This window comes from Embiotoca jacksoni, unplaced genomic scaffold (genome assembly GCF_022577435.1).
Source record: "Embiotoca jacksoni isolate LCO1_2020_lvr unplaced genomic scaffold, fEmbJac1.0.p SCAF_14, whole genome shotgun sequence".
NCBI lineage: Eukaryota > Metazoa > Chordata > Actinopteri > Embiotocidae > Embiotoca > Embiotoca jacksoni.
Window position 1 is genome coordinate 13,648,646 of NW_027185274.1, and position 22,003 is coordinate 13,670,648.

At 40.8% G+C, this 22,003-nt stretch overlaps 1 protein-coding gene across 1 annotated transcript in view; it reads left to right on the plus strand.

Moving 5' to 3' along the window:
• The first annotated feature begins 16,121 nt into the window (after window positions 1–16,121).
• Window positions 16,122–22,003, plus strand: part of dock10 (dedicator of cytokinesis 10) — a 59,979-nt gene continuing 54,097 nt past the window's right edge. Inside the window, exon 1 of the mRNA XM_069148088.1 lies at window positions 16,122–16,528. Within this exon, the coding sequence (XP_069004189.1) occupies window positions 16,421–16,528 (108 nt within the window). The 5' untranslated portion in view covers window positions 16,122–16,420. The remainder of the gene's footprint in view (window positions 16,529–22,003) is intronic.

Here is a 22,003-nt window from a genome sequence, read left to right on the forward strand (position 1 = left end):
GTTTATTGTGTATTTTAACTGCATGACTTTTGTCGTTTTATTCTTTAAATACAAAAAGAAAACACAAGCTCACAAATTGAACTTGAATTTACAATAGAATGACTTTGCATGTGTAGTTGGTCCTCTTACCGTGTCTTTGTGTACAAAGGAGGTTTTGGGCTCGCGTTTTACAGAGCTTGGTGACACCTGGAAGCTGCCTTATGTCTACTGATATATATTCCTTCACACAAGATCACAGTTTGTTGACAACTATTATATCCGACTACATCTATATCTATTTTGTGATGAGGTTCCTCATAAGAAAAGAGGGTCCTGTGTTTGCTGTACGACAGTGCTCTGTAGTGCTGATTATGCTATATGTCTCAACAAGAAAGAGGATCAGCGTTGCACCAAAAGCTCGCCAAGCAACCAACATTTGGCACTGTTGAGCTTCTCTCATTCTGTGAGTGTATGTCCTGCACCTTGCTAACCTTTCTCTTACATTGCAGTGTTACACTCCACTTTTCTTTGATTCAGCCAACAGCTCTGGAGCTGCTCTGCACCACTGGGTCACCAGCACAGGTGAAGCAGCACAGGTGAGCTTGGCAGGAGAACGCAGCCGGCTGTCTTTAGGACGTGAGGCTCTGAAGGCTCATCTTGGCATCCCACTTCACACGAAACACAATGTAACCAGGTAAGGCGATAATATACAGTACACAGCATTGGCCAGGCTCCATCTTCTATTTTATTGGCTGCAGTCCTTTTTTTTTGTGTGTGTGTAATATACAGTGAAAAAGGATGATTGCTCATTGTTTAATTAGTGCATATGAAGCATAATCACTCAGGGTAAGACCCAAGTGTGCAGAATGTAAATTGATTTCCTGATGATTTAATGAAAGTATATTATAGCTTTATTGTCTTGTGTTACTGTTCTGTTTCCTAAACAACCAATCAACTGTTGCCCGTTTATGGAAGAATGACATGATGCCATTATCATCATGACCTCCAGGGTGATCTCAATAGACAAAGCTCAACTGTGCTGCTTCGTAATACAAATGTTTCTGAAATACCAGCTGCTAATAAGGTTAGTTCATCATCTGTTTCTAAATTAGTTAAAGGGCTAGAGTGTAAGTGAATCACACATCTTCCCATTCTTTCTCTATTGCTACTCACACAAAGACCAAAAAAACATACAAGATCAAATACACAATCCATGTGTACTCTTCTATCCACCTGCAACCAGAAACTTTTAGATTTCCTGCTCTCTCACACACTCAGATGTTCACACACACTCAGATGTTCACACACACTCAGATGTTCACGCACACACTCAGCGCTTAACAGGTGCGAGGTCTCCTGACATAGCCTCTCCAGTGACATTTCGTCAAAGGGTGAGTGTGGCATCCCAGCCATGTTGATGTGATTGGCTTTGTGCTTTGCTGTCGTAGTGACCGGGGGAAGATTGATCGTGGGAGTGTAGGGTGTGTGTGTGTGTGTGTGTGTGTGTGTGTGTGTGTGTGTGTGTGTGTGTGTGTGTGTGTGTGTGTGTATATGTGTTTGTGTTTGTGGGGGGTGGAGGGTTTTTAGAGAGGGGGACAACCCAGAAAGGTCAGCCTCTGAGGTGAAGCCTCTGATATTGACTCTACAAAGGTTCACTCTGATGAGTGTCTGATACCTGTGGTCCCACAGGTGGATGGTGTAAACACACACACACATACACACGCACGCACACGCACACACACACACACACACGCACACACACACACACACACACACACACACACACACACACACACACACACCCACACACACACACACACACACTTTCGCAATTCTTATATTGTGAGGACCCTCACAAACACAATGCATTCTCAAGCGCCTTACCCCAAACTCCATCACTACAACTAAATGCCTGATCCGGAACCCTTATCTTAAACTAACCTAATTCTAACCTTAAAACCAAGTCTTAATTCTCAACCAGCCCTCTGCGAGTCTGTCCCAAAGTGAGGACCAGCCAAAACATCCTAACGTCACAAAAACATCATCAAATGTTATAGAATAAAACAATAATAATGATCTAACTTTAAATTGATTACAGCAAAAACCTGAGGACAAGAAATTGCCTCAGAGGCTGAAATAAACAACTGATTATTTTCCTGTGGTGTGTTAAATTATTTCATGCATTAATGTGCCACCAGAAATACAGATTTTTGTCACACTTATCATTTTACTCTGGCTTTTGACATCTTTGTGTAGAAGCACAACATTTGGGATTATTGTCTAACTTCTGTTGATCTTCAAATATTAATATTAAATTGTGGAAAAGATATTGGCACCAAAATCCCTTTGCCAGGTTTAGAAAAGGATCATAGTTCGGGTTTAAATATGTATGTTTGTTAAGTAACTTGTTAATTACAAGTGGCAGAATACATTACCTCAAGTACACAAGTTAAAATAAGGCAACGGTGACGTTTGGTTTCACAATGGACAGGAACAGCGTTCTCCTGGGACATCGTCCCGTCCTACGCAGACCTTTTCCCTCTTCATGCTAAGTCACCTTAATTCCTCCTTTGGTCCTATTTCAATTATACAGATGCTAAAGGGACAAGAAGTTCACACAGTTTATTAAAAACAAAAGTATGTTTTTGTACTTCTGTCTAATCACTGTCTGCAACCCATTTCTCTTTTGTGATGCACTTTATTCTCAGATGATGTAAAATACAGGTGAACGCTGCAACACGTAAGTTGTGATAGCCTGCTCCATTTTTGACTCTGACTCAATGTTCACCAAAGTTGAACTCATCACAAAAAAAAAAAAAAAAAAAAAAAATCACATTATTATATATTCCATCCACTTGAACAGCTAATGTACTGTTTGCAATGATTGCACTGAAATGACTCGATTTAGACATTACATTTCTTTTAATCTAAAAAGTAACTTTTGGCTGTCAGATGAAGCGGTGCAGCAGAAGTAAATGGAGTGTAAATACTAAAAAAAAGTACAAGTAACTCAAGTAAATATACTTACAGTACTTTGACTGCTAACGTCGGACCTTCGCCCTCCATTCATACTGTACTACCTTTCTATTCAACCGTTCTCCAAACTGTCTTCACCTCAACATTCTTTCCTCTTTAACGCCTTTCTTTCGTCTTTGTTCGCAATTACTCTCCTTTCCTTAATCCTCGTCTTTCTTTCCCTCCTTCTTTCCAGTCCTCTTTCACCACTGGCTGCTGTTTTTTTCTCCAGGACATTTCCTATCATTGTTCTTCACTTCGCAGCACCATGCCTCTATGTTTCCTGCCCCGTCTCAGTCTGTGCCTGCGCCCATTCGTCTTATGGCCACCTGGCAGCGCGGTTTGCCTCTCAGCATTTCCTCGTCGGATGCTGCTCCGTGGGCCAGGGGCCTTCTCACTCACTGAGCCCCGTGCCCAGCGAACCTGCCCAGCTAATTAAACGAAAACAAACTCAGCGCTCTCCACCCGCTCTCTGCAAAACACTGTTTATTAAGGAGTAAAAGTCAAACTTCATGATTCATTAACAAAAGGAAGTCTGAGCAGACTGGACAGATCAGTGAGGCTGGAGAGCAGTGGAGAGATGGAGCGAAGGAGGAAATGGGGGAGGGTGTGGGAGTGTACTGTATGTGTGTGAGGAACTGTATTTAACAGGGTCGGGTGGCAGAACCCCAATTCAGGCAAAGAAGCTGGGATTCGCCAAATGCAATTTTAATAATAATTTCCGGCACTTAAGTGGTAGATACGGTTTATTTTAATATTGCCCGGCCATTGGCTTTTCTGACTGTCTGATGGCAGACGCTGTTGTATATTCTTCCTTCTTTACTAAAACTCTTGGAGGTCTATTACGCCTTCAGTCCTCTGAGTTTTATAATTTCCTTTAGCAAAGTGTGGACTGAAATATTGAGGTGAGTGTTGAGAATCTATCCACACCTGTTTTGGCGTTACAGAACAGAAACAGTATAGAAAAGTAAGATTGTACTTAGGAGAACTGCCTTTCAAAACGCATCTACTCTATTGTTCTGTCTATTCAGGCTTCTGCCACACATACATGCTCTCTCGTCATTTCATAACCAATGTTTTGTACATTAAACTTAATAAACGTGATAATCATTAAAGTACGACTGAATTCTTTTATTGCTTTTAACAAACACGATCTATGTGATGATATTTTCATGGTTCAGGACTCTCTATCAGAATCCACAGGGGTACACTTGGATGAGTGGTAAAGCATCTTATGACGATGTATTTTATGAAGAAAAGGTCTTCTAGACTTTCATCTAAATTTGTAAAATGTCCATTATTTCTTTGCCACTTTGATTGAGTGCTACAACAAATTCCCCAAAATACATTTCAAAATAACAGTGGCACAAAAAATGTAGAGGACAGCAACAGAAGAAGTCACTGTGTCACTTGTACAAATAGTGATGACTTGATCTACCACCACTGTCAATTGAAAGGGAGTTTTCACACCTAAAAGTCTGGAGCAAGATTAGTTTTGGGTTCACGTTGCAATTTTGGGAGCACACTAAAGAACATACCTCCATCTTTTTGTCACCACCTACGAGGGCTGCATCTGCTTCTACTTAACATTGATTAGCGTGTAGACTGGTATGCGTGTCAACTTGCTGTAAGTGGTCCGAAAGTCCGAACCATCCAAAATATTTCTTCTAAATTGCAAACAAACCGAAATTTAAACTTTAGTTCATGTTTGTCCTGAAGTGCCCTTCTTATGATTCAATGCCCAACTTCACTGTCGGTAGACAGTAACAGCTCACCATCATTCATATCAGCAGCTGGCTTGTTACTTATCAATTGTGTTAGTAAAATAAAAAAAAAAAAAAAAAACTTTATCATGTTTTACATTATATCACTGTCTCAGTGAGACATTGATGTTTCATACAATTAGATATTGAACCAAGAGAAGGATTACAGACATAGTTTGTGTGTAAATGTTGAAGAATGAAAATTCTATGACCATTAACCTGGCTTTCAAACGGGGATACCGTACTGCATCTATGTGTGCACACTCGTGTGTGTAACTTCTTGTGTGAGTCTATGTGTATATGTGTGCTGGCATGCATGTTTATATATGTCACAAACATTTTGGAAAAACAAAGTAATGCACACGTCTGTAGATGTGCCAGCTAGCGTGAGTCTTTCAGTGTGTACTGCATGTCACAGTGTTTGAATGTGTGTGAGAGTGTGTGCGCGAGCGTGTGCGTGTGTGTGTGTGTGCGCGCGCGCGTGTGTGTGTGTGTGTGTGTGTGTGTGTGTGTGTGTGTGTGTATGTATCTGCCCCATTCCTCCTTTCTCCCTTCTCCTCCAGCTTTCCTCAGTGTGATGTTTTCCTTTGGCTCTAATGAGTTCTAAGTGGCCAATACTTTCTTCTGCAGGAAACTCGTGTCAAACTAATTAACTTTTAATGAGAGGAAACCCACTGATTAGAGTGTTTTTCTTGGCAAAAGAGCCTATTAATTCTGTTGGTTTGAGCAGCAGGGCTCAGGAGTCGGGTGAGAAGAAGGCCCCTCTTCAGCAGTCTGCACCACTCTGCTCTCTCTCTCTCCTGCACACACACACACACACACACACACACACACACACACACACACACACACACACACACACACACACACACACACACACACACACACACAGAGCTCCTGCTTGAACCCCTGCTCAGTCTGTTTGGCCAGCTGCTGAAGCTTTTTGAGGCCACACACTCCTTTACATTCTCTATCTATCTCTCCCACACACATACACACATACACATACACACACACACAATTGGCATCTCCCCTCTCATCTCTGCCCAATACTGCTCTCTAGTGACTGGTAAGGTTCTTGTGTGAGAGTTTGTTTAATACATGTTTTAGAGTGTACGCTAATCCCTTAAAAAAAAAAACCACACACTCATCAGAAGAAATTAGAGAAAAATTAGAAGAAAACAATGAATTTCAAGGTTTTATAATTTTAAACCAACTAATAGTTCATTGATGAGGTGACTGACAATCAGAAACTGTTTTGATAGCTGATTAAACCAGCAAAACGGAAGGGACTCATTTGCACCAGGGGAGGCGAACCCCGGCATAAAGAAAATGTCTAAATCCCTGAAAAAGACTAAAAACAACAAAGCAGGTCGGCCTTATTGCAAGATTCAAATCTTCATCAAAACTGTGTATGTTGTTAGCGCTGAGGTTGCTGTTGTTTACCATTGTGGCGGGGATTTAAAAAAAGGAAACGCACAGATAGTGGAAGGGGAGCAAAATGTGAGTAGAAATAGTCGCTTAGTGGTGTATTGCCACATTCTGCATCCGGGGAGTTGGACGAATCTGAAGATGACACCTTGGGTGGGCTGTAGGAAGTTGTGATGTGCCGACATTTTATAAACAAAATGGCTAGACAAGAAAACAGCAGCCCACTGTTAGTAATTACGGCCCCTTTTCTCTACTCATCATCAAACAACCAGCAAAGAGAAATCCACATAAAAAATGCATCTGCCTTAATTGTAATTGGTCCACTACCACTGTAGAGAGTTAGTCTCAATTATATAATTTTTCACTGCCGTGCTCATCAGGGCCGCGCGTCAGAAACTAATGACATGTACATTTTCATGATGACAGCAGCCCTTTTTGAAAACCCATACCGTATGTGTGGTTCCCCCAGATCGGCAGTGAGTCTATTTGACATATATTTTCATATCAGAGTGGGTTTAACTGCCAATAGACCACATTAGAAAGTACTAACATCTTATTACAGCAGCATTTAGATCCAGTGGGAGCAGAGCGCTGCTCTCTGCCATTCCCTAGAATCCCGAGTGGGAGCGTTTGATGTGCCGATCGGAGTGGGCCTCTCAGAACCTGGAAAATGTGTCTGTTTCATCTCTCAATTACTGTCAGGGTTTGAAGTACTGATGTTCTACCTTTATCTGTCACAATATGGCTCAAGTTTGTTGAAGTATGTGGGGGGAAAAAAAGGCAAACCAACGAGCCCAAAACCAAAAGAGAAAGAAAGAGAGACAAGCAGGCCCGGCAGCTGGTGCTGTTTCAAAGCCTGCCCAAGCCCTTAAAGATGAAATCCATTTTGTTTCAAGTTCCGCACCCAGCTTGCCTGATGAGGGCTCAAGGGGTGAAGAGAGAGAGAGAGAGACAGAGAGAGAGAGAGAGAGAGAGAGAGAGAGAGAGCGAGAGAGAGAGAAATCTGTTTGATTTGTCAGAAGTTCTTTAATTTAATCTACAGCTGTCAGGATGCTGAAGATCCAGACCTCATCACTGCCTTTTATCTGCCTGATTTCACCCCAGGCACCAGACACTCTTCTCTAACACACACTCACATACACGCCCCCACACACATACAGGATCAACACTATTCATTTATTAAAGAACACAAAGAGAAGCTAGAAAGTAAATGTACAACGCAAAAAAGAAAGGGCCTGTCATCCAATATCTGGGAGTCTGTGTTGGACTCAGAGTGACGCATCACGTACGTGCTCGACTTTGTAAAAAGTCAAACAAAAACCAGAGGTGGAACAGGGATGAGAGCTTGATAAAGTTCTGTGGCAGATGTTGAGGAGAGTGTGATGAGATGCACATATTTACCAAAGTGTGTAGTGCACACACCTTAAAATCAATAAAGTCATATACACGGCTTCCATCTGGTGTCAACTGTCAGGACTCACCTACGTCCGATTTGATGTTTAACATTACAGAAGAAGTGAAGCAACACCTCCGTTGATCAATTACTTGAATGATGAGAGAACGGATTATTGTTTCAATAAAAAACTGCCAAACCCTAATCACCAGTTTCAGCTCCTCACATGTTGGGCGAGAGAGATTGAACTTTCACACTTTTATGGCACCGACCTAATTGATTTGTCACGATCTAGTTTAGAAAAAAATGTATTGTCATTCACTACTAAATGTCAATACCTAGATCCACTACATCCACTTTGATATGTTTTTTATTTTTTATTTTAAAACGCTAAGTTTCGATTAGTTTACTCAGAAGTAAATCTTATTGGCGTCAGTGGGCCGCGGCATTTACGATACGTAACCTCCGCTTGCCGCCGACAGATAAACTCCCTTGTTTTTAACTGCGGTGAGTAAATCTGACATTTAAAACACCTTACTTCCCTCTTGTCGCACTAGATTTTGGCCACAAATCTGTCTGTGGCGCGTGTGCTGCAGGAACTGGAAGCTTCTCTTAGCTAGCATCTACTGATAGCATGAGATTTTTTTTTAGGAACATTAGAGAATTGTAGCTTCTTGCAGCAGCTTTCATGTGTTGGGCTGAATTACGATCTCCACCTCTAAACTACATAAAAACTATTGATTTGTAAAGGTTCATGTCATTTTGTTGAGTTTTTTTTTGTACAAATGGATTTTATAAAATTGGTATCGCAAAAAGTATTGTTCAGGAAGTGGTATTGGTAGAAGAATCAAACATCTTGAAGTGATATCCAGCGCTACTCTAATGGGAAAATGTGCTGCTTCCCTTTGTCTTATGTGATGGTAAATTTGTTTTGCAATCTTGGTCGGTTGGACTAAAAAGGCAAGTTGATGACAAATCTTCTGATTTTAGGACATTGTGGAGCAAATATTCTCAAAAATAAAATGTTGTCCAAGCACAAGCAGTTGTGCAAACACTATCCCTAAAAGTCAGTGAAATGGACGTTTTGGTCAGACACACACACAAAAAAAAGGTATTGGAATAACACCAAATTCACAGCACCAGTTCTGTATTTAATTCACTCTCCTGCCTGTGTGTCTGTGAGTGTACTGAGTAGACTTGCAGATTGCTTTTGTTTGATATAATTTATGAAACGACCGCGATCTGGAGTGAATTCTACACTGTCCATTTATTACCGCGTGGCTTTATAGCAGCTCCTTATGAGCTGCTTCATCTCTGACAAACACATCAACCGTATCAACTTACTGTTTACCGCATTTGCACTTGATACAAAGCTCAGATTATGAAAAAACACAGTAATAAACATATTTACTCAGCTTGTGTACATGAGTCAGACTCTTTCAAACCTCAAGAGGAGAGATTGTCTCCATGGTGAAGAGGCATGTATCCGAGTTGGAGGTCCAATGTGATACTCAAGAGCGGCTTGACAGATAGGAACAAATAATGTTGCATATGCGAGCAGTACAATGAAATAACGTTTATTTGGATGGAAAACGTTGACAAAAACATTTAAGTCTGTAGTCATAGCAGCTCCAGACTTTGTCTCTTGAACTCATTACACACTACAATATTTCCCCCTGTCCTTTGCCCTTGGATAGAGGTTGCTCAGGTTCGCATCTATTGACTTAACTGCTTGACATGCTTAGAATGAGAGAAAAAAAAAAAAGTAATTTCAGCAATACAGTGGATTTTCCCCTTGACATTCACTTGTCCTCCACAGTTGGAGACCCATATGTTGTACACTCTCCATATGTTATTTTCCTTTTCATTTCCATCCGTACTTCTTAATATCACCCCAACTCTGCCTCCATGAGAGCCTCTCTCTGTGGTTGTATATCCACCATCAGCTTGTCCTCTCCTGGCAAAAGCTCTCGTGCTCTCTCAATCTCACACAAGTCCAGTCACTTACTCCTCTACACACCAGCCTTTAAAGAATCTCTCACACACTCAGCAGCAGCACACATCATGTGAGCATCAGATCCCGACACACACCATTCCTCTCTATCTCTCCCACAGGGGTATGCAACTTGCAGATGGACGTACACCCCTTTTGTGTTACCTTGTGAAAGAGGAAATTAGAATTAGACACTTGGGCCTGAAGAAATGTGATCCCCCTTCTCTCTCCAAAGGCTTTGAATGGTTTCTTTCTCTCCTCTGTCCTTGAGAATTGAGCAACCTGTGGATGCTAGAGAGTGCTATCTTGTTATTGAATCTGAGGACTTGACAAGAAATATAGGCTGCCTGAAGCTGCACTATGTCCAACCCCTGCCTGAAGAGATCCAGCATTTCACCGACCCTCTTCACTCGCTATTTTTTCTGTCTTTAGCTGCTCCATTTTCTCTTTTCCATATCCTGCATTTCACTTTCACCTCTCCGCTAACCTTTACTGTCAGCCATACAGGGCAGGGGATTTGGGTAGAACTCACACTGCATTTATGACTGTCTGGCTGATGCATTATGAGATTAATTTATCATTTATGAGTACAAAAGCACTTATTTCTTGACTACTTTGCTTGTCTTCTTCATTTCAGCTAATTTATGCAGCATTACCACTATCCCCTCTCCTGTATCCATCCCCTCCCCATCTGGCTGCTTCTACTTGCATCTCTGGAGGTGAAACTGGATGTCTGTCAGACCGCACAAGATTTTGTCATGGGTCCAAATAGCATTTTAGATTCTGCCGCCACTTTATTAGTTGCACATACTCACTACGGAGGACAGATTTACCTTCTGAGCAACGGCATTGGACATGTTCCTGATGTAATCAAAATTGAAGAAAATTCTCATTAATTTACTAGTTCTTCCTTACATTCTCAAATGAGTGCAATTGGAGGCCTTCTATTAACCCTTGTGTTGTCCTTGGGTCAAAATGACCTGCAGCTGTGTTCAACCAAGTTCTATTTTATTTCTATATTTTTTATATTTTTTGGGATCATTGGTCATCATTCTTTAAAGAAACCCTCACAGCCTCCTTGTCACCCATGATCCCAAAAAATATGAAAATAAAATAGAAATTGGTTGAACACAGCTGCGGGTCATTTTAACCCAAGGACAGCATGAGGGTTAACTCCAAATCCTCATATCTATTGCATTCCTTTGGTTTTACACAGTGTAGGAATCAAAAATTAGCTTCTTTTTTTTTTGCCTCCAACAGCCCATCAGGCAGCAGTTTACATCCATGTTCGTCCAGACTCATAAAATATATGACGTGAGGACTTTAAAAGAATTCGTCCAATAAAGCTGATTCTGATCGAACTCCGTTTTCCCATAGACAAAGCTCCAAATAGGAATGTCACTGAAAGGAAACTAAAAATTAAAAAAAACATGGATGCACAATCTCTAATAATAGAATCGCATTCACAAGAATGGGCCGGACGTGAGCTAATAGAGACCTTTACCTTTGCCCACCAACATCAAGTGCATGCATGAGTCCAACAGAACATTTGGGCCACATTTGAAATGATTTCTTTCAAGGCATTCCTGAGATTACGACTTCACAATAATGGGACAGACGTGAGGTTAAATGGACGTCTGATTACCAAAATCTTATCAGTTCATCCAAGCAAACATTTGAGCCAATTTCTTGTCGAAATTTGTTCTTGAAATATTGTGCTCACAAGAATGGGATGGACGGGTGGACTACCCCAAAACATACTGACTCCACCTTTTTTTTGTCTCTTCAGGAAAATCTGATTTGACCCATCAGGTTCTGCTACTTGATAACAATTACAAGATGTAATTTGCCAAAATCTGGTTCCACTTGTTTTTCATGCTTAGGTAATGGCTTGGCATTGCTGATATGACAGATTGTTTTGGGGCTAAGGTTGTGTTCATGTCTTAAAATGAAGCGAATTTGAAATTGTATTACACTTCTTTTTTTTTTCTTTATTCTATTTCAGTAGATATGCATGTCTGAAAACTGAGTAATGCATCACTATCCAACAGTGGGAGACATTGTATTCTCTGAAGCAAGGGTTCAGCACAGGATTTTTGCTGAACCATGAGAATGTGCAGGCGATAGGATTAAGCTGCAGTCATTATGTTACAGGAGCTATCTTGGTTCTATGTGCTGCCTTGCATAGATAGACGGAGGCCATTAAGGGTCCTGGCTGTATTAGTCAAACATCGCTCAACTGGTGCACTACCAAAGAGGCTATTGTGGAGCCTACATAGGTGAAGGTGGTGTACCATTACATGACCAGCAGCCAGTACTGTTATTAATCAGAGGAGGGAACAATTTATTCAGGCACATAAATATAGTTCTTGTTGGGTATGGAGGTCTACAGAACCACTTTGTCAACAAGGTGTTTCGGGTCTTTTGCGAAATGACAATGACATAGAAGTTTGATTTAATTTAAAGATGCTGTAAAGTAGAAATGAAAATGAGTTTTAAGTTCATCACACCACAGAAGTATGGGTTGTTAACTACCCATCCAAATTTGAATGAAAAAAAACAGACGAGTTTGTTAAATTAGGCTTTGAAATTGTGAGAAAATCATCAGTCTTCTCTGCTCTGAGACTGGGGGGGCGTGTCGCCTGAAGGAGCCGAAGCTCCGCCTACTCGCCGGAAGGTGTTCAGTGTTCTGTAGGACAGTCGAGTGGCTGCAGTTCTTTTCCCCACTAAGCGGTCCGTCTGACATCCAACCTCTCGGTGACTTTATGCATGATGTCCCACTGACACTCTGTCTCTCTGGTGGATGGAGCAGCCTGCTTTGTGAAAACACAAGAGAATTAGAATTTATTCGTCCTGTGATATGACGTAGATAGGTTGGGTTTTAGCCCCGCTTAAAAAAAATCTGAGCTGAAGACGGGTGAGAAACTGTTTAACGGTCTAACTCCACATTTCAGTGCGACAAAGTTTAAAAGCTTTGAACATGCTTTCAGCAACTCATTTCACACGTATATAATGTATTGAGAAGCAAATCTTGGAATTTGCTTTACAGCATCTTTAAATACAACTGTGCAGATGGAGGACCACAGAAATACATTTATGATGTGGTCGGCAGCAGTCAGAACTAAACAGAAATGTGATTTAGTAGTGAAGGCAGTGTGTAAAACTATATTTATGAGCTCCAGGAGCTGAGATGTTAAAGGTCATTCAAATAAATGTAAAACAGAGGTGTACTGAAAGTGGCCAGTTAGTGTAGGTACATGCATGTCACTCATTAGGATACAGAATATATCCTAATCTATAGCAGGTGGATTTACTGACCGTCACTGTGACCTCACTGGAGGGGTGGATTGTGATATTTAGAATATCAGGTCTCACATATTATAGGCCAGTGGTTTAACATTTGTGCAGATAGTTAAATGAAGGTTGGCTCAGCTCAGATGGTTACACAATTCATGATGTGATACTGCCACCCAGGGATCACATTTGGTACAACATATTTGCATCTCAATGACTCCGAGTGGACTCTCAGGCCATAAAATACTTTATTATCAGTTCAACACCAGTACATATTCATTGTTATTTTGCGACCAATCGGATTTGGTCACTTTCAGGTTATCAAACACATCTAACCACTCAACACCGATATGTATCTAAGTATCAATAGCATAAATATGTGGCCCGACGGGGTCGGTGTGCAGGAACTACAAGTAACTCACTTCAAGGATTTTTAAAACAAAAGTAGCCATCATTTTTATACTACCCCAGTTTGCACGGGTGGTTAGGAGCCACAAAACCGCCGCTGCGCCCAAGGGCCTATCCAGTGGAGGTAATGAAAACCATAGCGGGCAACTTTTATTCATAAAGACCCAGGTATATTAAATTGGAAATGAAGCCCTCATTTCAGCAGTGCAGCTGTTTAGAGGTCAAGTCAGACATGTCATCACATGAAACCTGCTGTAAATTGCGGCAGTGTGTCACTTCACCAACCAAGCTAATTAATTCAGCAAGCAAACCACAGAAATTAAACTCGTAAACTTCATAAAGATATCGAGACAACCGATTTGTAGTGATATTAAAAAGAAATACTGCAAAATATCAAAAGATGCACAACTTACACAAGTTTATCATCCCAGCATACAAAGCATACTATATAATGAATACTGGAAGAGCGAACACTTAAAACTTAGATCTACATTATTTTTGATGCGCAATGTTACTTAAAACCAGAATGATTAAATTCTCATAAGCAACATGCAGACCTTTTCCAAAGACCTATAAAGGCAAAGCTGGAGCAAATCCAAATCATTACAGGGCCTGCAGGCACTTCGTGTGCTTCAGTGTCCAGGTATAGAGTACATGCTGCAACCACCATAACCAACAGCAAGGAGTTTAAATAAATAAATAAAAAACTTCACAGTTCACTTCAAAGGCTCGTTTCCTTTTGGGCTTTCGAAAACTTTGAACTACTACAAAAATGAGCTTCACCTGTGTTCCCTCCAGCAGACCAATATCAACTTTGACCAAACAGACTGGCTGACATGTACCGTGTGTAGTAATAAGCCAGAGGACCTGTGTTTCACTCGTTTAAGGAAACTTGTGAAAAAGGTTAAGACCTACTGTTTATCCGGGCCTCTTTGAAAGCCACCGCTTTTATCATTTGAAAACGAGTGCTTTTCGTATGTAAAATTTCGTACAGAAAATCGCGGCATTCAGCAGTCACATGACATTCAGCCAACCAATGATGTAACCCTATCTCTCAGTTCCGGACAGATCTTCGTGTTGATAGGCTGGCCCAGCCCAACTCGGGCGCCACGTCACTCAGGTAGACGTCAGATACTTCCGGAAAGTTCTTCGCGGGAAATTTGAAAGTGTAAAAGACGGAACTGAAATGTTTGGTAATAAGTAAGCTAGTTTTTAAATGCGTGTATTTACAACAGGTTACTTGTATGACACTGGGACATGTGTATGTAGATACATCAATACGTGTTTTAAAAAAAGTAGGCTAAAATTCAGTCCTATTTGCCTGTTTGGTTAAAACGCGAGTTGCTGCTATTTCATTATTTCATTTAATTCTTTTTTTTTTTGTATGTTCTCAAACTTGTTTGGTAGGAATAATCACATCTTAATGTTTATTAATATATTTAAGTGAAGGACTTTTAAAATTAAGATCAGCAGGAAGCCATCCGATGGTGACTGGGCGTCTAAGAAATCCCAACGATTTCATTTTTCTTTATGACTGGTATGACAGAAGTAGACTGACAGCTGACTATCACTTGCTGTTAATGGAATAGCAGCAGCAGAATGGTAAGTAGTTTAAGTAGTTTTTCGTCTTAGGAAATGTAAGCTTTTTGCGACTAAGTGGATTTAAATTTCTGTCTGTATTGCTTTGGGCTTATTGTGTTTGGCTGTTGCCGTCCAGCCAAAAATGGAGGTGAAATACAGGTTTTGTTGTGCAACAAAAAAAGAATATTAACCTACGTATTTTTTTTTTTTTACTGATAACATTTATAGCTCTTTAGAGCAGTGCTTTGCCTTCTCCAGAGAAAATCCAGCATATTTTATCTTTGGGAGTTTTTCATTTTTCATGATGCATCAGACAACACAAACAAAGTCCTACTCCCTCTACGATTGTGCGAACGAAATTAAAAACGTGATATCTAAATCGGTAACTTTGGGTGATATTGGTCAACTGACAGCTAAAGTTTCACATTGCTCCTGACGGTTCCATGCTGCAGTGCTGCTAATGAACGCAAGAGGGAGGCAAAACAATATTAAAAGGGGTCTTTTTTTTTTTTTTTTTTTTTTTTTTTTTTTTAATAAAGACTGGTGTCTACTGTTTGGTCACAGGCTTCACGGAAGAATGTCTAATTTAAGACAAATTATCATAGTATTAATGAGATTATTAATTGTAATTTCTCACAGTGAGACTCAATATCAGCAATTGTAACAGAACTGTGTCTCTTGCAAGCCTGTAAAATACAAGCTGTTGTGTTGCACCATCGTACTGTCCTCTCCGATAGGAAAAGCACGCCTCTCTTTTAAAAGGTTCCTTTTTTTATCACGCTTAAAAAGTATATATGACGATGGCGGAGCATTTCAGATGTCGTGTCCTCCCACCAGGTGTCGCTGCTGGCCCGTGTGTCTCCCACATCGAGTAACCTCTACTGTAAATGCTGCTCCTCCTTGGTCGTGACTGGACTGCTGATGAGTGAGTAGTTGACATTTCAGAGCTCCCCTTGAGATGCGCGATGTAGGCTGCACAGTAATATACGGAAACACCCTGTTCAAATCAATTTCAGCAAAAGCTGTTGAATGAATGTCGAGACCGCTCATACATTAGTTCGGTTGCAACAGGGTTTGGAATTTACCTTGAAAATGTGTGTTCAATTAGGCTTCATGAAAGTGAAATTCGTTTGCTGAAAAATGTTCTTTTTTTCCCCCACGTCAAGTTGAACGAAGCCGTGATACACGAATTACACTGGAAATTTGATGCTCGACTTCAAAATAAAAGCACCTCTCCTGCCGACTGCTCGATTTCACGGTACTTCGTAAATGGGATTTTAATTTGAAAGTCGTTCCCCCACTACCTTGACGTCAAATCTGAGCGCGCGCACAGGCGGCACTCCGCGTTCTGCGCGTGTTTGATCCACAGGCTGCGTGTGTGAAGCGTGTGTGTGTGTATATATATATATATATATATATATGTGTGTGTGTGTGTGTGTGTGTGTGTGTGTGTATACGTGTGTAAACACAGCTCGATAGCTAATGTTAGGCGCTAGGGCCACGAACTGACTGCAGCAGAGATTACTAGGCTGAATTGCGCGCGGTGGCCGGTCAGATGAGGAGATGGCAGCCGAATCGACCCGGAGATTCACCAAGAACCTGCTGAAACCGGGGAGTGCGGCGGAGATACGGCAGACGGCGTGCAACGCAGTCAGACACTCCGCAGTGACGGTGAGTAGACCCCCGTGGATTGTTAAAAAAAAAAAATTATATATATATATATATATATATATATATATGGTGGTAGAGGAAAAACGCATCACCACCTGTCGGCCCAAAGCTTTTTTTTTTTTTTTTTTTTTTTTTTTTTTTTTTAACCGCTGTGGGCTTTTAAATGAAACCAAAGCCTTGTAACTGGATTAGCTTTGGTATCAGCCTCTGTCAGACACACCGCACCACTGCACCGTAGCTGGAGCAGACCTGGCATTGACATTCATGTTGCATCTTTCTTTGCAGTGGATGAGCAGACGCAGCGCAGCGCTGTGCAGCTTCTGTCTATCGATCCTGCACAATTCAATACATTTTAAAGGATACATCTCTGTAGGTGCAGGAATCGCCGCATTTAATTACATCAAACACCGGTAAACCCGCTTATTCCCCTTGGTAATGTGGCCATAAAGTCGTAGAGCGTCTCGCATTCCCTGTGGGTTGGAGTTTATTTCAGTGTGGCCGGATAAGTGAATGAAACGCAGTAAATAGTAGGATAGTGGGATGCGGCATGACCCAGGCAGCGGTTTGCATCTGCCCGGTCGTGCTCAGAAACACTGGGAATTATGGAGGGAAAAACGGGAAGAGGTAGATTAATCCGAGCTATAGGCTTGATTTATGGCTAATTATATCATCAGGCTATTTTGATTTTGTGAAATTTGAAAGATGCTCCAGTGGGTGTGTCACGCCTTTATAATGAGAATCTGTGATTGACTGATAACATCGTGGGAGGAGGGGTAATCCAGAGAGGAAGAAAAAAAAAAAAAAAAGCAGCCATTGCACACAAGTACAGGCACAAACACAAGGAAGAAGGATTTGTGTTTTGATGATGTCCTTTTGATTCATCTGGCAGAGGACAAATCCTCCACCTTACGTTTTGCCACTGTATTCGCGCAAGCGCGTGTGTGTGTGTGAGTGTGTGTGTGTGTGTGTGTGTGTGTGTCTCCATTCTGTAGAGACTAGCATAGAGAGAAAGGTCACTCCACTCGAGTCTTGTTTTTTTTTTTTTTACGCTTCTACTCCACATTCTCTTCACTCTGGGTTTAGTGTGTCAGTGGGACACATGCAGAACAGAGCGCACAGTGAGAATTGATTGGGATAAAGAGGGAAAATGTAATATTGCATGGCAGAAGACAGGATTACGATATTTGAACCGACTCGCGGTGAATGAAAGATGGGTTTATTCAGTGTAGTTCTCGCTGGAGAATGGACATTTTCTGAGAGCAGCTTCAGTGTGGGAGTTTCTAGCAAAGACACCACAAATGTTGAGCGATATAGTCTGTTATTGGAGAGGGAGAGCGACTGATTGAGAGCGTTGAGAGTATCTGCAGGAAACAAGAGCTACTTTATCACCATTGTTTACAGTATTAAATATGAGCAAGCATGTCAAGTTGTTAACCGCCAGCATATTTTTTATTCTTCATGAAAGCTTTCATCCATTTGTGGTGTGCAACAGTGTGAAGCTGCAACTATTAGCTAAATATTTGATAGATTGATCAACAGAAAATTAACCACCAACTATTTTGACATTCGATTCATAATTTATTATCAGACAACGCTCAAATCCTCTGACCCTAGCTCCTTAAATGTGAATATTTTCTGGTTTCTTTAGTCCATGATGATAAACTGAAAATCCTTTGGTTGTGGACTAAAACAATACATTTGAGGTTGTGCCATGGGGCTTTGAGAAACACAGGAAGATATGTTTTGCCATATTAACACTAAACGGCTAATTGATTAATTGTGAAAATCATCAACAGATTAATTGAAATCGATAAAAATAATCATTTTTCTGCAGCCCTGTATCAGTCTTTCTGCCCAACATGTAATAGAGCACACGCCACCTTTGTAACTTTTTTTTTTCTCATTAAGGCTCGGCGAGACACTCAAGCAGAATAGAGAAACATTATTCATAACACTGGGCTTTGCCTGATATGGAAAAAAGCAATGTGTTAATGTGGTCATGTTAATTTGTCTATGCATATAAAAGAAAGCAGACAACTCCAATTTTTTACAAAGACTTTCTGATGTATAGCGGCCGATACTAGTCCTATTGCCCAAGTGCTTAAGTGCTTTGACTCAAAAGTGTCTTAAATAGCCTACTTATGATCATTAATGCTCTTTAGTATATGTTAGAGTTCATTTAAGAACGAAAGCTATTCAGTGGATTAAAAACATGCTGGATTAAAAACCTTTTGCCGTGATATCAATACATATTATTACACATTTTCTAGTAAATCGGTGGAGAAATATTTAATGGATTTTGTAACCAGATAGAACAAAATTGTGCAAAATTTATGTAAAACTATAATACTGTTGTAAAACTAGTCCTGCCCATTATTCTGCAAACACACTATGTCTGAATACGTTCAGATATATTGACATGACTCTCAGTATTGCCCATACCTTATGTGGAATTTACCAGAACACCCAACCAGGTTTTATTTACTGAAAGTGAGAAGTGAAATGGAAACGGAGAAAAATTCGAGCAGCATCAGTACGTGTGCAAAAACACCTGCTCTTTTTGTTTCCTGAGTCATCCACCAGCCATAATGACTTGTTTGTCTCAATGTCTTTCCACTAGCTAGAAAAAATGATGACGATATAAAATGCCACAAATTAGTACTATTAGTAGTTTTATGTACAGATGTAGGATGCAGAAATGTGGCGAGACAGCGAGGGTGGGAGGCTGCAGGGTAGAACAGTAAGCGTGTGTGTGATTGTGCAGGTAAATAGTAGCACTTGTGGGCACCAGCTTGGGTAAAGTGGGTGTGTAAATGTCTGTGCATGCGTGTGGACGTTTTTGTGAGTGTGTTAATGCATGGCCTTTGTTCGTGAAAGAAACCAGGTCAGCAGAATCGGGCCCTATGGCATAACATTCAATGAAGCGAAAGCCCCTTTCTCTCTCTCTGACCCCGTCTCTCTTTTCATAGTAGCCAGTTTTATTCATCCTACTAACGTCACACCCTCTCCCCTCCCCCCTATCTGACTTTACCCCCCCATCTCCCCATGCCTTCACTGTTTCTTCTGTATTTGTGTGACTTCTGACACAGGTTTCCTGTGTTGCTTGCTGTCGCACTGATCCACATGGGTTCAGGTTAGATCAGTTTCTGACGTGTGTGTGTGTGTGTGGTGGTGGTAGTGGTGGTGGTGGTGGTGGTGGGGGGGGGGGCATACATGATACTTGGTAAATCCCCTGGTGCATGCTGCATTTTCCTTTGATGAACTGCTCTGTGAAAGCCATCACTGCTCTCTGACTACTTCACTGTTTCTCAGAGTGGTCAGCCCACCCATCCTCAAATATGCAGGCAGCATGGAAGGGTGGCTAGATACAGAATTGAAGGTTGAGTTTTGGTTTGTTGCTTCAGTGATCACGGGATCTCTGATTACATCTGTTCTGGGCTCTGTCTGACACTGAGCAAATAACAGTAAAGTCAAATAAAAAATTGGATTGACATTCTTGATAAATACTCAATGAAGCATATTTTGTATTAATCCTTCCTGAAGTACAGCATTTTAACACGTTTACAGCAAAATATTCCAACCAAACAACCTACTCATATTTGGTCGGCCATTCGAGAGTGTTTCTTATGGCTCTAAGCAAAAGTGAGCAGCAGACTAGTGCAGACACAAGTGTTATTCTTGTTGTGACTCTAGCTGCCTGCTGGGAGGAACCACATGTCAAACCATGCCTCCAGGATGCCAACCTCACTCACCACACAGCCAGTGATTGGGACAACATGCCCACCCTGACATCTCACTGCAGCTCCGAGTGTATTTGGCCAGTAGCACAAGGTTGCTTGTATGCAATCACCCTCACTCTTTAGGCCATATGTGTGCTCGTGCCTATCAACATGGTATCCAGTTTTTGGTGTTATGTCATCATGGTCCTGTCTTCCCTTTGGCACATAATGGCACTATTGGCCCTTGGCATCTGTGGTGGCCTTATGGTACCGCAAGCCTGATCACACATTGACTATTTTTGGTGCCCACTTCCAGTCTCTGGGCATTTTCCGAAAATTCTCAATGCTAACCAGTGTCGGTTGTCCAACCATAGAGATGGCCCTGTAATCCTAATGTGAAGGGAACTAATGTGTGAAATCATGAGAGCAGGTTTTTTTTTCTCTAAATATAGATTAACTGCAAATCCTTGTATAAACTTCCATTGCTGCTTCTGGCTGTTTCCCATTGATATGGTTGACCAACAGTGAGTGACTATTTATAGTTTATAATTTCTGTCATTGATTGTCATATTGGCTGCAACTAACTATGCTTACTATAATTTTAATATTTAATAGTCTAACCTCAAGATGACATCTTAATATGGCTTGTTCTGCATGAACAACAGTCCAAGACCCAAAAGTATTAAACCCACAAAGATACAGAACATCATTTACAAAGATACAACAGACAAAAGTCGCATCCCAAAACAATCTGGCACTTTTGATTTAATTGGAAAAAAACAACACAATGGTCGGGACAATGGTTGTAATTAATGCAGTACATTTACAGAATTAACAACTCAACTGATCATTTCAACAATATACAGGAACCACTGGCTGTCTTGGAGGTTAAGCTGAGAAAACAGACAATAAGACCAATAAGATTTTTTTTATGGTTTTACCTACACAACAGAAACTGCTTCTTTACTGCTCTGCGAGAAAAGTCAGTAAAAATGCAGCTCAACGTACCGTATTAATGAAAGAACTTTCTGTATTGATGTTTTTTCCATATTTTATTAATAGGCATTGCATTGTGGGAGCAAGAACCCCTGTCAAGCGTGAAAAGTACAACAGGGAGGGCAGCCATCATACATGTCAGTCACTTTGTCAAAGTTTCATTCCGATCTCAGAGTTGGAGAAACCTCTCTCAAACTATTATAGTGAATAGGACTACATTTTTGAAATGGAAGTAATTTTAATTAAGGACTTTAACCTATGTCTACTCAGGAACATTTTTAAGATAACATTTAACCAGCTATGGCACAGAGGATATTCTGTTAAATCTACAGAATTGTCTGTGTTCTGGTTGAAGGAAATGTCTGTAAACTTAATAGAAAGCGTTGTGGTTATTTCCTTTCGAGACATCTCGGGACGTCTTTTTTCACAGATTTCTTTCTTAGTGTGGCTCGCTGGAAGGTATTAGTCACCCTAAAAACTTGTAGACTGCTTTAAAAAGTAACTGACAGAGATTATGTCTATGTTTCTAACAGTTATAAGGCTTAAACAGATTGGTGTGGTGCTCCTTTACCCGTGTGGCTAACCTCCATGCTCATTAGCATGTTCCTGTTATGAAAAGCATGTGATGCTTCCAAATGTTTTTCTGTCCTGTAGGTGTACACTTTTTATAGCTGACCCAAAGCTTGCACTGTATGTTCTGAAATATTCAAATACGGGTTTATATGTCATTGATCTCCTTCTTGCTCATCTTCTTTTTCAC